General features: G+C 41.0%; 1 protein-coding gene across 4 annotated transcripts in view; it reads right to left on the reverse strand.

Moving 5' to 3' along the window:
* Positions 1-19,917, reverse strand: part of LOC125879397 (scavenger receptor cysteine-rich type 1 protein M130-like) — an 83,382-nt gene that overhangs the window by 49,339 nt on the left and 14,126 nt on the right. For 3 of the 4 annotated variants that reach the window (XM_049561252.1, XM_049561254.1, XM_049561251.1), the window contains 2 exons: positions 16,089-16,382; positions 14,436-14,729 (listed from right to left, as the gene is read on the reverse strand). The exons of the other annotated variant lie outside the window; for it this stretch is intronic. In XM_049561252.1, coding sequence (XP_049417209.1) covers positions 14,436-14,729; positions 16,089-16,382 — 588 coding nt within the window. The remainder of the gene's footprint in view (positions 1-14,435; positions 14,730-16,088; positions 16,383-19,917) is intronic. 4 annotated transcript variants of the gene reach the window in all.

Consider the following 19,917-nt stretch of genomic DNA (forward strand, 5'->3'; position numbering starts at 1 on the left):
AATGGATACATTAAGACATCACCAGACTGGAAGTAAAAAAGGATAGTAATCTTATAGTCATCAGGAGGTCGATTGCATAAATAAATAATTGGCTGCCAATTGCTCCGCTCTAAAATACTGGGTTATTATTACACCATTAAGTCCTGTCTGGTTCTGTCTGGCACCCATCTTAAAATTTCCAATGGTCATATCTGAGTCTGTGTGCATGTGCAAAAAGATAAGCAAGAACATTTTAAAATAGGAATTTTATTTTAATAAAATACATGTATATATGACACAGTGTGTGTGAAAAGACAGATAAATATTTGCCCCCCCAATTTAAATTTTGAACTGAGGGAAAGCTACGATCTGAAAACACAAGAAAACTACTGTGTCACTTGCCTGTATTATTTTTATTACAAGGTATTTTGAGTGAATGTGCTTTGCATGGTTGTTGTTATTCCTGTAAAACTCAGCTTCGTCAGTAGAGGGCACTCTAAGCTTTTCACTTGACTTGGTACCAGTGGAACAGACGGAGTGGTCAGTAGCCTACTTGATGAGTTGCAGTGTGTAAGCTACCAAGAGAGTTCTAAATCTGAACTGTGTGTCTACATTTCCTGCAGGTAAGTTGACTATAATGAACACCCAGGTAAAAGATAACAGTATGTTTTAGCAGAAGCTTAGTTTTTAACTGTGAGACTGAGAGACATTGACTTTGACCGTGGTTAAGAGAGTGTGTGCATGTTGCCGCTTGTGTGTGTGTAATAAAAGATGGCGGGTGCCGCTGGAAATAGCTTCGGTAGCTAAGTGCATCACTAATAATGGTCTGTGTGAGTTAAAGTGAGTGAAATGTGTGTTTAGAGATGCATATGGTTGAGACACAAGAGTGCGAGTAAACTGTGTGAAGTAGGACGAGTAGAGTGAATGTGTTAGGAGCGTAGATTAGCTGTGTTATGTCGAGCAGGCTAAGCTAATGGATATGGCTTCGACATGGTCATGCTAACTCCCGCTAATTTGTTAATGCCACAGCCTGACTTCATTCCTCTCCATCAGTAAGGTTAAAGGAGCATTTCGCTCCTTATTCTATATCCTTATTTTTTGCATTATTTGTACATACTTTATACACATTGCTGGATTAACACGTTAGGGGGGCACAGGTCTACAATTTACTGTCAGGCACCTGTTGACTACATATAATGAAGCTTCATCATATGTCCAGTAGGGATGCAACGGTCCTCGATAAAATATTGAACAGTTCGGTCCACCCTGCACGGATCAATACGCCCTTATAGACTGCGGGTTTTCGGTTTTGCAGTTAATTTTGCATTGATGCTTTACAGGCCACTGTGTGTGTGCCTATCCACAGGCCGAGTCTATGGATGTATAAAGAGAACGGCCGAGTCAGCCTGCTGCACAAAAGCCCTCCCGGCAACTTAATGTCCAATCACTGTTGTGGCTCCGCCCACTCACTCCCTCACACTGTTGTGAAAAAACAAACAAAGAGAGCCATGGCAAGCGCAAGCGGAGGAGTTGAGAAACAGAAGTTTGAAGATGCATTGGCTTCTTACAAATCTCTGGTGTGGGATTTCACTGACTGCAAATGTTGCTTGAAACATGTCTAGTGTTTCCCCTACCATTATATTAGGGGTGCTACTGCCACCCTACCATTATATTAGGTGTGCTACTGCCACCCTACCATTATATTAGGGGTGCTACTGCCACCCTACCATTATATTAGGGGTGCTACTGCCACCCTACCATTATATTAGGGGGACGCCCCACCCTGTACCTTGTCCTTTTATTAAACAAACTAAATAGCGATTTTGTGTATCCATATAAGTAATCCCAAACTTCAGTTCTTAAGTCAAAACAGCAAGTAAGGTGGACCCTGTGAACTGACATCACCAGCACTGGAAAATAGAACATGCTCAGTGCCGCTCCGCCCCAACAGTTCCTCTGATGGTGACATATTGTACATATGATTCTTAGATTCTAGGAGAGAATGTTGCTCATGATATAAGGTGGCTTGTGGGTGTAACCGCTGGGTTAGGCTAATGTTTGCTATGTTAGCTGCAACATCATAATGTGAATTTAATGCCATAAGCCTCACATACCGTTGTTGTGGACTGACTACTTGATGGAAACAGTTATAGAGCACATATTTGGTATTTTGTGTGGATTGTCAGCTGCCTCATCAAAACTCTCTAACTCCATTTTATCAACACTTAACTAGTCTGAAGTACAGTGTTGTACCCAGCGCTCCTCGTAAACTACCATTCTGGTGATGTCACAAACTAGCTTGTTGAAAGATGGCTGCACCCTACTGGTGAAAAATGAAATTCCATCTACTTTTTTAGCAAATCTACATGCATATCAAGTTTGATTACAGTGCTATATCTTGCCTAAGGAAAAAAATCCAATGAACCTCAGACGTAGTTTTCAGTGTTTCATCTCCACTTTAAGATTTCAACATTCCATTTATTTGGTAAAATTGATTGCAACGGGTCAAAAAATTAGTCCTTTGTCCATGGCAACCATTGTGACACTGATGACCACTGGACACCTCAAAAGTTTTGATAAATATCCTCAACTTCTCCATAGATGTCCACAGCTGGTTCAGCAAAGGGCTGGTTTACATTTGCATAGATGTTTCCATCATTGCCGGTTTCTTCTTCATGTTCTTCGTCCTCTTCTTCTTCTCCTTCCTCTTCTTCCCTGCTCTCCTTGACACTGAAACAGTCCTCCTTGGCTTTTATGAAATTTGCATAATTGTGATCATCATCACTCTCTTCCTCCACTCCTGCTCCCTCTTTGAGTTTCCTCTTGGTGTCCATTGGATCAACATTCTGACATTCACCCTCTTCATCCTCATCCTCATCACTTCCATAAACGTTCCTGACTGTGAGAGCCACTGAAACACAATCATTAGAACAAAAATGTGTCATGAGCATCAGAATAAATTCTTTGCAAGCATTCAAACACAAATGTTGTGATGAAAGTGTATCAAGAAAAAAGGAAAACAATCAGAAACAATTAGTCTTTTCATGTAATGCACTGTGTGTCCTGGTGAACACAGACTTTGAGTTTGGACGAGAGTTCCAGGCCGCTTGGTTTGTTGTCTTCTCTTGTAGACCAGACAGACCACTATCAAGACCAGCAGGACCAACAGCAGACCCCCAGCAGCTACTGAGGAGACCAGTGGTAACAAAGGCACTGGGAAAGAAAAAAAAAGTTTATCCTGAAAACTGTGTCCATTTTTATCATAGGATTAACAATCTGTTCTATATACACACTAGATTAAACATCTCAAAGTAACAAGCCTTACGGCCTATTTCCACCAGATGCGTGTTGGTTGCGTCTCCGCTCCGGCACGGCAGCAGAGCCAATAACAAATGAAGGGATTCTGTCCACAGAACTACTGTCAGACAGCTTTTATTTTGACACTGACACAGGAAGTGTTGAGTTCAAAATAAATGTTAATATTCTTTTATGTCTGTGACTGACATGAACATTGAAACAGTGTTGAATGGTGGTACAATGTCAATATGATTATCAAAATTCCATTTTCACTGCCTCTTTTTGCTGAAAACAGCACATTAACAGTCTACCTCATTGCAAGTGACGGTGAAATGTCCAGGCTGATGTCACCTTTGTCAAAATACCCACTAGAGATCTCATCCCCCCTGATTCCTGTTCAATTTAAGGATGAGCTCTCTTAAACTCAGGAGTGATGCACTGGATATTTTAAAGTTTGCCTTCCACTCATCATTGACAAATATCCCACTCTGGAAAGTGGTCCACCATCTGTTCATTCATCTGGGCCTGATTTGAAACTGTCGTTAACCGTTCCATCTTCAGCTCCCCAAATATGGTCAGAGAGCACTGGGTGGGAGATTTGTCCACCCCAGGGCTGAGGTATCTTTCACTTTACCAGCAGCTGGAAAGCAACACACAAGAGCTCCAAAGTGGCAGCCTTTATTAACTGACAACAGGCCTTTTGAGTTGGGAAAAGGGGGGGCTGGCATCCCACATATTTACACACTGACCAAAATGTGTTAACCCTTGGTACCTGCCAATCCTCTCCATCCCTCCTGAGCAGGGCTGGATTGGCCATAGGGCATACCGGGCAATGCTTGGTGGGCATATTTTGTGCCGGCACAATCGTAATTTACTTAATATAATTATGTACATATTTTTTAATGGCTGTGCCGGCCTTTTAAGCACGGAAAACTACCCATTGGTTATTTTTCTACATTGACATTGGGCCCCATTGAAATCTCTCAGCCCTTCCTCACGACCGGCCCCCTCCCCACTCATTTTCTGAGTTCTCCTGAGTTCCAGTAGCTGGCTGTGTGCCTTGTGCATAGTGGTGGAGTGTGTAGCCTACTAAAGTACACTGATGGATAAACCACCAGAGCCCAAGGGAGGTGCTGAGAAGCTATGGGAGAAAAGGAGCAAGAGTCTGCAGGCAGATGCAGCCAAATGCGTGAAAATATCTGCCATGTTTGCTGTAAGATCTGGTGCAGCAGGGCCGTCCACACCCAGTGCAGTACATCCCGTCGCACCAAACATAAATGTGGACCTGCAAGAGAGTAGTTCAGGAGAAGAGGTGGCTGCTGGAGGTGATGATTCAGAGGAGGAGGAGGAGGAGGGACAGAAAGATATGGCCCAGGCACAGATTGAGGAGAACAGGGTAGCCACTGCCGGCCCGGTAAGGAGTAACATCAGCAGAATGAACGAGAGACTCTTTCATGTCGGGAGGGAGATTGTTTGTATGCGTCCGTGTATGGGTGTCCACCTGTCCCACTTTTCATGCATTTGAGCGTTTGCCTGCATCCTCACGTAGGGTACTACTGAGATTTATTTTAATTTTGGTAACAGCGTAATGTGTGCTTATGGCATTTCACCAATCATATTGGGCCGCCATGGCCAAAAATGTCAGGGCCATTTTTTTGTCCCAGTCCAGCCCTGCTACTGAGGTGGAGTCTGGACCAAGGTGCTGTCGGTTTTGCTACTCTCAGCTTTACTGGGAATCCCATTGTCTGTTAATTAGCGGCTGTGCCGCTGATGCAGCCATATACACTAAGTACAGTAGTAGTCTATGTGTAATTCAGCTATTGTTCATTAAACTAGAGCTGTAGTCAACCAAAGAAAATCTTGGTCTACTAAAGTCGTACATATCAAATATCACATTTTCAACTCATGGATAAGTCGTTGGGGGGGGGGGGGGGGGGGATCTGCATGTTATTTTTACTTCTGCAGTGGTGTGTCTGTGTCACTCTGCAGTTACACCTCCAAAACACTAGCCAGCGGTGGAGGACTCTGTTAAGTGCTGTAAAGTTTAGTTGATTCAAAACACACATTAAATATGGCTTAATAGAGACAGTTTCAAACACAAATACACAAATTGGCTTCACTATAAATCGCAGAACCGACAAACAAACACTTGTCTTTATTGGGACACATTTCCCCCACCAATACTACATGCTAACATTATTAGCACAAGCCTATGGAATTTTACATTGTATAAATTAGCCTGGCATCTCGCGATCTTTTCCTCTTCTCATATAAAACCAGGGACAACAGCAACATTTAACAAAGGTAACAGCACTCAATTTGGCTTCATTACAACTCACAAGATTCACCGACAAAACAACTGTCTTATACTAAACACGTTTTCCAAGCAAATACAACATTATCAGCACAAGCCTATGGCATTTTACATTGTATAAATTAGCTTAGCGACGAGTGGAGATTTCCTCTGTTCATATGAAGCCAGTATAAATCCCTAAAGGATAAATCACACACAAGACTTAAAATGCTATTTTAGTGGAGGCTTTACTGTCTTAACAATGTATTATTTCTTATCTGTGAAATACAAGTAAAGACAAGCTTCATTTCCACTGAGGGAAATGGTTTCAGTATACTTTCTGTCAACAACGGGGGTGTTTTGAAAACACCCCCATTTTCACAGGTAACTTAGGCCCCGTTTATAGGTCAACGATTTCAACTGAAAACAGTAAACTTTTGTTGCGTTTTGGCCGATCATTTACACAACAACGGTGTTTTGGGTGCCTGAAAACGCAACATTTTGAAAATGGGTTCCAGAGTGCAATTTTTTGGAAATGGCATGTAAACTTGCAATATGCAGTTCCTCTGAAAATGCAGACTTTTCACACATGCGCATTACGGTTCCAGTCACTAAGCATGCCGACCGTCACAACAACAATGCCGAGCTCTGTTTGTGCTGCTCACCCTGTTGATTTGAAGTATAGTGTAGATCTGTTACTGTCGCAACTCCACCTCATCGTCCATCCAGACAAAGTTATCAGTGCATGCTTTCGCCATTGTGTCTTTTTTGTTTTGGTTTGTAATCACTGTGTTGTAGAGGAAGGCGCTTCAGCGCAGGCGCATGGCGTCATGCCGTAGTGTTGCTTTGCAAATTTACACTGCCACCCATTGGCCTGGCGTGCATACTACAGCGCATACTTGTCAAGTTTTGGATTTGAAAATAAGGGAAATTTTCCGGCGCCCGCCGCGAGCTGTCCCACCACCCCAACCAAGCTCCAGTATCCCTTACATTTTAAGACAGGTGTACAGGAAATCTAAAATAACCACTTGTCAACAACTTACTAACTACAATCAGGTGATCAGAATCTGATAGGCCTACCGTTGTTGACACTGAAATGCTGTCAACATTCCTACGTTATAATACAGCCTAATAGAAATCACTTTTCTATAATACATCAATGATATTTCAATGGAATAAATTACTGACTGACTTATTCATACTTCAAAAACAGCATCAATAAGTGATTAACATAGGGGGGGATCAAAATAAAATAAAAAAATAAAATAAAAATCAACCAGCCACCCTCCTCCCCTGGCAAGTAAAGAACAGTCCCTTCATAAGTTAAGAACAGTCCCTAAAGTGCGGTGAGGTCTGTGGGCTGTTACCTGCCACAAAGAGAGAAATGTGAACAGCTCGTTTCTCCTCTGACACACCACATACCTGTGTGCCGCCACGGCTCCATTGTCCAGGTACTACTGGGCAGTCATGACACCAAGAAGAGGAAATTACTAGACCTGGAGTCGGACTACTCTGTTGCCGGTAAGCCGTTATCTTGCGCCGCAGAGCACTATGAGCCTCCGCCGTATTCCTGTCTGTGTCTTTTCTGCTGCTGGTTGAAACGTGATAATAGGGGCGCCCCAGCGCCCACTCCACTAACTTGACATGGAAATGAGCGATAGTCTAGAAAACTGGCGAGTTTTTTTTTTTTTTTTTTTTTTGGAGGGCGCTCGTGTGCCCTCACATAGATTGCGTCCTGGGCGGTCGCCCACATTGCCCATAGCAAAAACCATCCCATTTTTCTTCTGTTGAAAGTAACACAGCGATTATTTGACCAATGAGAATTTGGTCAGACAAAAGCATATCGACCAAATAATCGACTAGTCGACCAGGAGACTACAGCACTACATTAAACACAACGTTTAGTTTAAATTCTACATTCTACTTACTTTTAATGATGACACTAATGGGTGCTTTCTGTGTAGAACTGAATTTCCTTGAGGACAGTGTGACTTCATACACACAGCTGTAGTTTCCCTGGTGTTCATACTCAGCTACAGGAAAGGTAAAGGAGGCTGAGTGGTTGACTGCTGGCTTGGTGTCGGTGATGTTGGAGTTAGAGGAGATGAGAGACAATACTCCTCCAGGATAAAAGGAGGAAGTGGTGCAGGTGAAGATGAAGCTGTAACCCCTGGTGACCTCTGCTCCTTTAGGACTCCAGACCAGCCCTCTGTTAGGAGATGTCAGGGAGATGTTGGGCTGCTGCAGTGGCACTGAGGACAAAAGAGACAACAGTGTCAAGACAATATTAAATTTGTGCTCTTATTAATCAGTAAAGACTGCATAAAAAAATCTATCAAGAAAAAAAGTTAAAGTAAATGTTAATTAATGTAAGATGTTTGTTTTGTTTCTTATTATATATTACTTATGGTGTATATTACAGTGTAAATGCACCCTGTAGAATATTCTTGTAAAAAACAAATGGTATGTTAAAGGGATAGTTAGACATTTTGGCAAATTCGCCCATTGCCGTAATCCCTATAGCCATATGAGTAGGTACATTACCTTTAATTGTCAGTGCGTGCTGTTCTGAGACCAGTGGGACAGAGCTGCCTGCTGAAATGGAGGTGAACGGTACAGCCCTTCTCTCCCTTAAAACTAATCAAATACACCATCAAATGACTCGAAAACGCTCTAGTGGAAAAAACATGGCTTGCGCATTCCCCACACTATGAAATCATAATGTATAATTAAGTAACATTACGACACATGAAGCAAATACTCGGAACTACTTTCTTGAGTAAACCACTGGGTGGAGTGACACAGTGCGCACCTGAGACAGTGCCGTTGTTGTTGCTTGCAGCCTTGCATTGCAGTATCGTCAGCTGGACGTGCCAGAAAGTTTGAGAAAAGTTTACAGAGTGTTGTTGTAAATCATGGTTTACACTTGTATTGTAAAAGGTTGCGGTAACAAGCCGAAGACATGGAGCAAAGTGAAGTTTCAGGATGACAGGATGAAACAATGGCTATTTGTGCTGGACATCGACCCCAACACACCTGTGGAAACGGTCCGGAAAATGTTTGTTTGCTCCAACCATTTTTTACCGGAGGACTACGCTGTAAGGATGGAGCGCAGAAGCTCAGGAATGGTTCAAACACTTTTCTTGAAAGATACTGCCATACCATCTGTCGGCATCACAAAACGAGCAGACGTGGTAAGTGATCGTTGTGTATTTTGCTCAGCAATCTCTCTGCTGTAACGTTACCTCCATATTGAGTAACATTAGCCTACAACCCAAGCATGGTAAATAAGGCCAAAATACAAATGTTGTTGTGGTTATGTTATGGATAAGTGCTTGCCCAGAGCATATAGTGAAGTGACTGGCTTTACTTTTCATTGTTGGGAATAAACAGACTGCTAGGGAACATTTTATGTTGTTGTTCCCTCAGGAGTTGTGGTGAGTTATGAGTGTGGAGTTAGCATGTTCTCCCCGTGTTCCAGTAGCCATGTTTCCATCAGCCTGTTTAGATGCGCATCTAGAAGTATTGCATCGGAAAATTATGATGGAAACTCCAAAATTTGATTTAAAATTACCTGATTCGCACAAACTGAAAATACGCTTGCTTTAGTCGGGTTTTGGTTGATTCGAAAAATGTTGATTCGCAAAACGGGGGATGGAAACAGTTATGTTCGAATTAAGTCTGACGTAGCGTGCCTCTCTCCATGGTGATATCCATACTCCGGGTCGGCAAGGCGGTAATGTATTTACAAGCTGGTTGCCAACTGCCAGAAAACGTAGAAGAAGAAGAAGAATGCGAGACTTGTTTTGTTTCCGGTTCTGCAGAAAACTCACGCGAGTTCGTAGTTTTCACCAAAGTCCGTACATTTAATGGAAACACACAGGATTCGTATTTCTTTTACGTCAGCACGTCAGCAAATGTAAGCAAGGTAACATTCAACCATTCACACACTGGTGTCTTCAAAACAACTCTGTCTCGTAGTATTACATTATTATTTCATAGCGTGGTGAATGTGTAAGCTACAAGTTGTCCACAAGAGTGTTTTGGAGTCATTTGATGGTGTATTTGATTAGTTTGGAGGGAGAGAGGGGGCTGTACTGTTCACCTCCATTTTGTGCGCCGAGCAGCAGGCAGCTCTGCCCCACCGATCTCAGAACAACAGGCTCTGATAATTAAAGGTAATGTACCTACTCATATGACAATAGGGATTATGGCAATATGTGAATTTGCCAGAATGTCGAAACTATCCCTTTAATGTTCAGTGATTCTCTCCAAAGCTCACAGTGTGTCTCCTTTGAGTCTGAAAAAAATCCCGAACTAACTTTTTTGCATAGATACAGTCACATTTAAAGATACACTGGGCTCTGCATGCAACAACAATTCTAAAATTGTTGGTTTGGGGAGCACAATCTGTGTGGGCGTGTCCATGCACACCTGCTATTTTGGTTCATTTCTCTTAATCAGCTTTGTCACTCATAGTGATGGATGACTGGAATCAAATCCACAGGATGTGAAAACAATGCAGCATAAATCTGTAGCCAGAGGCAAATGGATTTAAACTGTTTATCAGTACAACAACAATAGATATTAATAATAACAAAAAAGCGTTGAACCCTTTATGTGTTTTATCAATATGACGCTCATTCTTAAAGAGGACCTCTTATATCAGTGCAGGCAACATTTGTTCTATCATTTATGTTGTTGATTAAATCAAATATAGAAATAGTGTTACAATTAATTACAGATTCTAACAAAGCCATCAATGTCTTTCTGCATTATTACAATATTAAACATGTTGGCTACAGTCTAACAGAGGACCTGTCATGCTTTTCATATTTTATGTCTTAAATGCCTCTAGAGAGTTACAATGAAGGATGTTCATATTAAACGTGGCCAAAGTTTCAAATAATGAGGTGAACATATGTAGAAATAATCCCCATGTGCAAAACCCCAGGTTTCTTAATGTTCTGAAACAGGCCTCCAGTAAGTGAGCCGGGCTTTGAAGCCAGGTTTCGTTGTGGCCAAACTGTGATACTGCAATATCTGGTGTCTGTCACGTGATGCCCTGTGGTCCAAAAAGACTTTTTCTCATTGACTTACTGTGAAAGAGATGTCTGTGAATCAGTGGCCAAATTTATTTGAGCATCACAACCCCTGCAAAATGATTCCTTTCACTATCAGGATTTAATCCATTTGATCCCATTACATTTCGGAAGCCTAGAAGAGCAGCATGATTAAATCAATTTTATCCCCATTCAAGTTAGCGGAGCACTAAGCTTGAAGTTTTGTCGTTCAGCCATCGAAGTAAGACGCACTCGGGGCCTGCTCTACTGGCCGCACAGTGAGGTAATAGTGTCCATCATCCCTGGATTATCGGGGTGATTTTATTTGGGTAGCTGAACCATTTTGGCTTCAGGCGTCATCAAACAATTTTCAAACCAGATTAAATAGTCTTGCTATGTTAAAATACAACATTTACTTTTGTTTGAATAATCTTGGTATTGCTATTCTGCCTTCTTAGTTGTGTTGTGTTATTTTATTCATTCACTAATTTCCTTACCAGCAACAGAGAGTCTGACAGGGTCGCTTGAGGGGGAGCTGAAGTCTCGACTTGAAACCGTGTCTGATACTGACACTGGTACGATCCTTCATTGTCAAAGTCCACTTGGGACGATGTTAAAAGTAAGCCGAGTTGGTACTTGATGTTTGAGTCTTCCTGAATGAGCCTGAGGTCTGCTGCAGAATGAATGTCCCACCTAAATGCTGAGTTGAGATTGAACAAGTGATGCTGACATCCTGACCCCAAGTAACCTCACCAACAGGATTCATAGAGACGCTGGGTTTTGGGAGAATCACTGAAAAAAATAACACAATGTCAGAATGATAAATAGATTGAATATGAACTGTTTTCTCTAGTTTGCTAAATTTCCTTTTAAGTCAAAGTAATACATGTTTTTTTTTTTGGCTATCTAGCTGCTAACCGGCATGCACCAAAGTCAAAGCGTAATACAGAAGTGTTAGAATTTATGTTGATAATACTTTGAACAAAGTGCATCTGTGTGAGGTTGGAAGATAATGCTCCACCACGTTAACGTTAGTTAGCTAAATCTATGCTATGTAAGCAATACACTTGCCATCAGGGCAATGTAACCTTAAGGTAACATTAATGCTAGTCTTGGGTAGGTAACAGTCATGCTATGTTAAAATGTTGCAGACTGTGTGTAGTTACGTGAGTGAATTAGTGTTTTTCAGTGTCAGAAAAAATTCACCACAAGCACAAACTGTTATATCTGTTGTTTTATCCTTCATTGTCAAACGTCAAGGCAGGCAACATTTGTTCTATCATTTATGTTGTTGATTAAATCAAATATAGAAATAGTGTTATAATTAATTACAGATTCTAACAAAGCCATCAATGTGTTTCTGCATTATTACAATATTAAACATGTTGGCTACAGTCTAACAGAGGACCTATCATGCTTCTCATATTTTATGTCTTAAAGGCCTCTAGAGAGTTACAATGAAGGATGTTCATATTAAACGTGGCCAAAGTTTCAAATAATGAGGTGAACATATGTAGAAATAATCCCCATGTGCAAAACCCCAGGTTTCTTAATGTTCTGAAACAGGCCTCCAGTAAGTGAGCCGGGCTTTGAAGCCAGGTTTCGTTGTGGCCAAACTGTGAAACTGCAATATCTGGTGTCTGTCACGTGATGCCCTGTGGTCCAAAAAGACTTTTTCTCATTGACTTACTGTGAAAGAGATGTCTCTGAATAAGTGGACAAATTTATTTGAGCATCACAACCCCTGCAAAATGATTCCTTTCACTATCAGAATTTAATCCATTTGATCCCATTACATTTCGGAAGCCTAGAAGAGCAGCATGATTAAATCAATTTTATCCCCATTCAAGTTAGCGGAGCACTAAGCTTGAAGTTTTGCCGTTCAGCCATCGAAGTAAGACGCACTCGGGGCCTGCTCTACTGGCCGCACAGTGCAGAAATAGTGTCCATCATCCCTGGATTATCGGGGTGATTTTATTTGGGTAGCTGAACCATTTTGGCTTCAGGCGTCATCAAACAATTTTCAAACCAGATTAAATAGTCTTGCTATGTTAAAATACAACATTTACTTTTGTTTGAATAATCTTGGTATTGCTATTCTGCCTTCTTTGTTGTGTTGTGTTATTTTATTCATTCACTAATTTCCTTACCAGCAACAGAGAGTCTGACAGAGTCGCTTGAGGGGGAGCTGAAGTCTCGACTTGAAACCGTCGTCTGATACTGACACTGGTACGATCCTTCATTGTCAAAGTCCACTTGGACGATGTTAAAAGTAGCCGAGTTGGTACTTGATGTTTGAGTCTTCCTGAATGAGCCTGAGGTCTGCTGCAGAATGAATGTCCCACCTAAATGCTGAGTTGAGATTGAACAAGTGATGCTGACATCCTGACCCCAAGTAACCTCACCAACAGGATTCATAGAGACGCTGGGTTTTGGGAGAATCACTGAAAAAAATAACACAATGTCAGAATGATAAATAGATTGAATATGAGCTGTTTTCTTTAGTTTGCTAAATTTCCTTTTAAGTCAAAGTAATACATGTTTTTTTTTTGGCTATCTAGCTGCTAACCGGCATGCACCAAAGTCAAAGCGTAATACAGAAGTGTTAGAATTTATGTTGATAATACTTTGAACAAAGTGCATCTGTGTGAGGTTGGAAGATAATGCTCCACCACGTTATTGTTAGTTAGCTAAATCTATGCTATGTAAGCAATACACTTGCCATCAGGGCAATGTAACCTTAAGGTAACATTAATGCTAGTCTTGGGTAGGTAACAGTCATGCTATGTTAAAATGTTGCAGACTGTGTGTAGTTACGTGAGTGAATTAGTGTTTTTCAGTGTCAGAAAAAATTCACCACAAGCACAAACTGTTATATCTGTTGTTTTATCCTTCATTGTCAAACGTCAAGGCAGGCAACATTTGTTCTATCATTTATGTTGTTGATTAAATCAAATATAGAAATAGTGTTATAATTAATTACAGATTCTAACAAAGCCATCAATGTCTTTCTGCATTATTACAATATTAAACATGTTGGCTACAGTCTAACAGAGGACCTATCATGCTTTTCATATTTTATGTCTTAAAGGCCTCTAGAGAGTTACAATGAAGGATGTTCATATTAAACGTGGCCAAAGTTTCAAATAATGAGGTGAACATATGTAGAAATAATCCCCATGTGCAAAACCCCAGGTTTCTTAATGTTCTGAAACAGGCCTCCAGTAAGTGAGCCGGGCTTTGAAGCCAGATTTCGTTGTGGCCACACTGTGAAACTGCAATATCTGGTGTCTGTCACGTGATGTCCTGTGGTCCAAAAAGACTTTTTCTCATTGACTTACAAGGTGAAAGAGATGTCTGTGAATCAGTGGCCAAATTTAGTTGAGCATCACAACCCCTGCAAAATGATTCCTTTCACTATCAGGATTTAATCCATTTGATCCCATTACATTTCGGAAGCCTAGAAGAGCAGCATGATTAAATCAATTTTATCCCCATTCAAGTTAGCGGAGCACTAAGCTTGAAGTTTTGCCATTCAGCCATCGAAGTAAGACGCACTCGGGGCCTGCTCTACTGGCCGCACAGTGCAGAAATAGTGTCCATCATCCCTGGATTATCGGGGTGATTTTATTTGGGTAGTTGAACCATTTTGGCTTCAGGCGTCATCAAACAATTTTCAAACCAGATTAAATAGTCTTGCTATGTTAAAATACAACATTTACTTTTGTTTGAATAATCTTGGTATTGCTATTCTGCCTTCTTAGTTGTGTTGTGTTATTTTATTCATTCACTAATTTCCTTACCAGCAACAGAGAGTCTGACAGAGTCGCTTGAGGGGGAGCTGAAGTCTCGACTTGAAACTGTCGTCTGATACTGACACTGGTACAATCCTTCATTGTCAAAGTCCACTTGGACGATGTTAAAAGTAGCCGAGTTGGTACTTGATGTTTGAGTCTTCCTGAATGAGCCTGAGGTCTGCTGCAGAATGAATGTCCCACCTAAATGCTGAGTTGAGATTGAACAAGTGATGCTGACATCCTGACCCCAAGTAACCTCACCAACAGGATTCATAGAGACGCTGGGTTTTGGGAGAATCACTGAAAAAAATAATACAATGTCAGAATGATAAATAGATTGAATATGAACTGTTTTCTCTAGTTTGCTAAATTTCCTTTTAAGTCAAAGTAATACATGTTTTTTTTTTTGGCTATCTAGCTGCTAACCGGCATGCACTGAAGTCAAAGCATAATACAGAAGTGTTAGAATTTATGTTGATAATACTTTGAACAAAGTGCATCTGTGTGAGGTTGGAAGATAATGCTCCACCACGTTAATGTTAGTTAGCTAAATCTATGCTATGTAAGCAATACACTTGCCATCAGGGCAATGTAACGTTAAGGTAACATTAATGCTAGTCTTGGGTAGGTAACAGTCATGCTATGTTAAAATGTTGCAGACTGTGTGTAGTTACGTGAGTGAATTAGTGTTTTTCAGTGTCAGAAAAAATTCACCACAAGCACAAACTATTCTATCTGTTGTTTTATCCTTCATTGTCAAACGTCAAGGCAGGCAACATTTGTTCTATCATTTATGTTGTTGATTAAATCAAATATAGAAATAGTGTTATAATTAATTACAGATTCTAACAAAGCCATCAATGTCTTTCTGCATTATTACAATATTAAACATGTTGGCTACAGTCTAACAGAGGACCTATCATGCTTTTCATATTTTATGTCTTAAAGGCCTCTAGAGAGTTACAATGAAGGATGTTCATATTAAACGTGGCCAAAGTTTCAAATAATGAGGTGAACATATGTAGAAATAATCCCCATGTGCAAAACCCCAGGTTTCTTAATGTTCTGAAACAGGCCTCCAGTAAGTGAGCCGGGCTTTGAAGCCAGGTTTCGTTGTGGCCAAACTGTGAAACTGCAATATCTGGTGTCTGTCACGTGATGCCCTGTGGTCCAAAAAGACTTTTTGTCATTGACTTACAAGGTGAAAGAGATGTCTGTGAATCAGTGGACAAATTTATTTGAGCATCACAACCCCTGCAAAATGATTCCTTTCACTATCAGGATTTAACCCATTTGATCCCATTACATTTCGGAAGCCTAGAAGAGCAGCATGATTAAATCAATTTTATCCCCATTCAAGTTAGCGGAGCACTAAGCTTGAAGTTTTGCCGTTCAGCCATCGAAGTAAGACGCACTCGGGGCCTGCTCTACTGGCCGCACAGTGCAGAAATAGTGTCCATCATCCCTGGATTATCAGGTGATTTTATTTGGGCAGTTGAACCATTTTGGCTTCAGACGCCATCGAAAAATTTTCGAACCAGATTAAATAGTCTTGCTATGTTAAAATACAACATTTACTTTTGATTGAATAATCTTGGTATTGCTATTCTGCCTTCTTAGTTGTGTTGTGTTATTTTATTCATTCACTAATTTCCTTACCAGCAACAGAGAGTCTGACAGAGTCGCTTGAGGGGGAGCTGAAGTCTCGACTTGAAACCGTCGCCTGATACTGACACTGGTACGATCCTTCATTGTCAAAGTCCACTTGGACGATGTTAAAAGTAGCCGAGTTGGTACTTGATGTTTGAGTCTTCCTGAATGAGCCTGAGGTCTGCTGCAGAATGAATGTCCCACCTAAATGCTGAGTTGAGATTGAACAAGTGATGCTGACATCCTGACCCCAAGTAACCTCACCAACAGGATTCATAGAGACGCTGGGTTTTGGGAGAATCACTGAAAAAATAACACAGTGTCAGAATGATAAATAGATTGAATATGAGCTGTTTTCTTTAGTTTGCTAAATTTCCTTTTAAGCCAAAGTAATACATATTTTTGGGGGGTTTCCTACGAAGTGGACAACAGCCTGGTCACTAGAAGAAAATGTTGGCATTGAACATTTCTGGAAACCACAAATAAATTACATTTGCATGTTTTACACGTATCATATTAACGTTTCTTCAGAGATATAATATATGAGCTGACTTAATCATCCAGATATGGAGAGGATAGTGGATGGTTTGTCACATGAGCAAGACACCTTCAGGGCTGATGAGTGAAGTCAATGCAGAAGTGCCAACAACTGCAGTGCATCATCTGGCCACTTGGCTGACAAACACAGCAAATCCCCATAGACTCCCATGTTAAAATGCCCAACTATACAGCTCAAATAAACATGTTTCCAGCCTGGTGCAAAAACCGGTTTTGGTCTCTATGGCTTATTTCGTCATCAATGACAACTGTATGGGGGGTGAATATTTTTTTATAATGATCCCGTTTAAATGTTATTAAGGCATAAAGTTCTGCATAATTAAGCCGTGGCCATTTTGACTGACAGGTTGTCACCCAGGCCTCACCGTAGGCCACACAACTTGACCTCTCTGCCGTGTTTTACATGTCGGATCCAGCTGGCCGCAGCCTGTCGGAGATTTTTTTGTACAAATATCAGACAAGTGATATGACGATAATTGTACCGACAGACGGATCAAGACACCAGTGCTTCAGTTTTTCAGTAAATGACATTTTATTATCATTTTATTTATATGTTAGTTAGGGGTGACCCCGAATAGTCGATGATTCAGTGATTAGATTCGGATAAGTCTGATTGGCCTGCCAGTCTCACCGTCGAATCATCGCAAAATGTGGTTATGAAACGAGACCGTACCATTCTGACTATATGGGGTGCTCACTGCTGCTGAACATCTTGATTTGACATAGAATGTATTTGTTTCTAGTAATTCCTGATATATAGCCTATTTTGATACAACAATCAGCCTAATTTCTGTTAATAAAAAACTGACAATGACACGTGCATTTAATCAGTAGGCATAATCATTACTAAGCATGAATAAATCACCCAGTTGCTCAATCCAAATAAGCTGAGGTCAGTGAGTGCGCTGCAGGACCTTCAGAGCAGCATCGAGGCCTACAGTGATTTAAAATTAAAGTTAAAGGGCCAGTGTGTAAAATGGGTTGAAAACAGTGACATCAGTGGTCAAATTCTAGATTGCAGGGCTCACTCGCTCACCCCTCCCGTCGGGTAAATGACGCTGGCCTCGTAGGGACAAAAAGCCTTGCGCACAAGTTTTTCAGGAGTAGGTCTGTCTAGCGACGAGGTGAATGTTTATTTAGAAATCTAAACCATGTTATGATATTGTAATGAATCCCTCACGAGCAGGAGACCAGAGGTGCGTTTGGGGAAAAGGCCAGTTTATTTGAGCACTCCAAAAACTCCGGTAACACTCCAGGGGGTAAAAGACTCCATCCCAAACTCTGACTCTTCTAGCATAACACACACACACTTCATACACACATACTCGTTTACCATACTTAGTGGGGACCCCCCTCCCCTCTCTGCTCCACCAATCTCCAGCCCGCACACTGACTGACAGCGTAGCCTGTAAACAGAGCTCAGCTGTTTATTTAGCCTAGCAATATCTCCGGACTATAGTAGCTGCAATGGACGACTTTGAACACGATTTTGAAGAGTTTCTTGTAGAGGACACAGATCCAGAGCCACACCTGTTTGAGCCAGAGCATACAGATGAGGAACTCCATGTGTTTGATGCTGAGCGGGCGAGAAGAGAGGCTGAATGCACAGAATGGGATTCGGTGCTACTGCTACCATCGTTGGGGAGATATATCATCAGGAGGAAAAGCGCCGCAGAGAGTGCATCATAAGGAGTGAAGTTGCGTCTTCTTTTCCTCGCAGATGACGGTTCGGGTTCATTCTCTCCTGTTGCGTGGTAAGTGTGGTCCATTCGCAAACTTTATAACTAAAAAAAATTTTCACTACTCTCTATCGACAAACTACTAACACTCTCTGCTGTTTCCTCCTCCTTCTTCCTTCCTTCTGCTGTCTTCGTTGGTTCATTTATACACGCGAAACGCGTTCTCTGGCTGGCTGGATTGTCCGCTGGGTCTGCCGTACATACGTGGTGGCGCAAGATGGCGACCTCTCTAAAGCAAGGCACTTGCTATATTATATATATATGTATATATATAAAAGCATAATTATAAGGCTACGAAAACCAAACGAATTTTATTTTATAGCAATTATACACTTATATAAACATATTAATGGGTAGAATATTCAGATTAAGATTCAGATTGACAATAAACCATGCCAAATATTACACACTGGCCCTTTAAAGTTCCACTGATTGTCACACACCTGAGTGTGTGAAATTTGTTCTCCGCATTTGACCCATCCCCTGAGGGAGCGGTGAGCAGCAGCGGTGCAGCGCTCGGGAATCGTGGTGATGATTTACGGTGGCGGAGCGTATAAACAAACACTTCAGAGGAGGTATGTGCTGACAAATCAAACTTTTTTGAAGGTTTATTCATTTACCTGAAGTGTCTTGAAAGGAATTTCACCGCTGATTGTTTTCTTGATAGACTCTGATTATTTATTTGGCTACTTTTTGTCCGACGTGGCCAAACAATTGAGAGCGGTGACGCACAGTCCATGTGGATGAACTTGTATGAACCTGAGTTGATTTATGATATAACTTTAATTCAGAAAGAAGGAAAACTGTTTCTAAACCTTTTGATGATGTTTTTGGATGTTTATTTGCAAATGAAATGGCAAGTTCTGACGAGTCAGAAACGACTGTAGTGGGTCTGCACTCATCTAGAGCATCATACCTTGATGATGTGAACGGAATAAAGGTAAAGATAAAATTATAACCCTTTTACATTTATTATTATTATCTTATTATGCCAACTGAAGAATTAAATTTGTTTATTTGGGTGTTTTAGCTCTTTTCTCTGGAGCAGAAACTGACACAAATGAGCTCATTAATCAGTGAGGGGGAAAACAACATGATTCGACAATTAGTCGGCTAAAAGACAAATCTGTCAAATCAGATTCGACTATGAAAATTCTTAGCCGGGGACGCCCCTATGTTAGTGCTAATTAGCATGTATCAGTATTTTTTTTTTGGCTCACAATCTAGCTGCTAACTGGCATGCACTGAAGTCAAAGCGTAATACAGAAGTGTTGGAATTTAGCGTGATAATACATTTGAACAAAGTGCATCTGTGTGAGGTTGGAAGATAATGTTCCACCACGTTAACGTTAGTTAGCTAAATCTATGCTATGTAAGCAATACACTTGCCATCAGGGCAATGTAACGTTCAGGTAACATTAATGCTAGTCTTGGGTAGGTAACAGTCATGCTATGTTAAAATGTTGCAGACTGTGTGTAGTTACGTGAGTGAATTAGTGTTTTTCAGTGTCTTTCATTGTCAAATGTCAAGGCAGGCAACA

The sequence above is a fragment of the Epinephelus fuscoguttatus genome, linkage group LG19, assembly GCF_011397635.1.
Source record: "Epinephelus fuscoguttatus linkage group LG19, E.fuscoguttatus.final_Chr_v1".
NCBI classification, from domain to species: Eukaryota; Metazoa; Chordata; class Actinopteri; order Perciformes; family Serranidae; genus Epinephelus; species Epinephelus fuscoguttatus.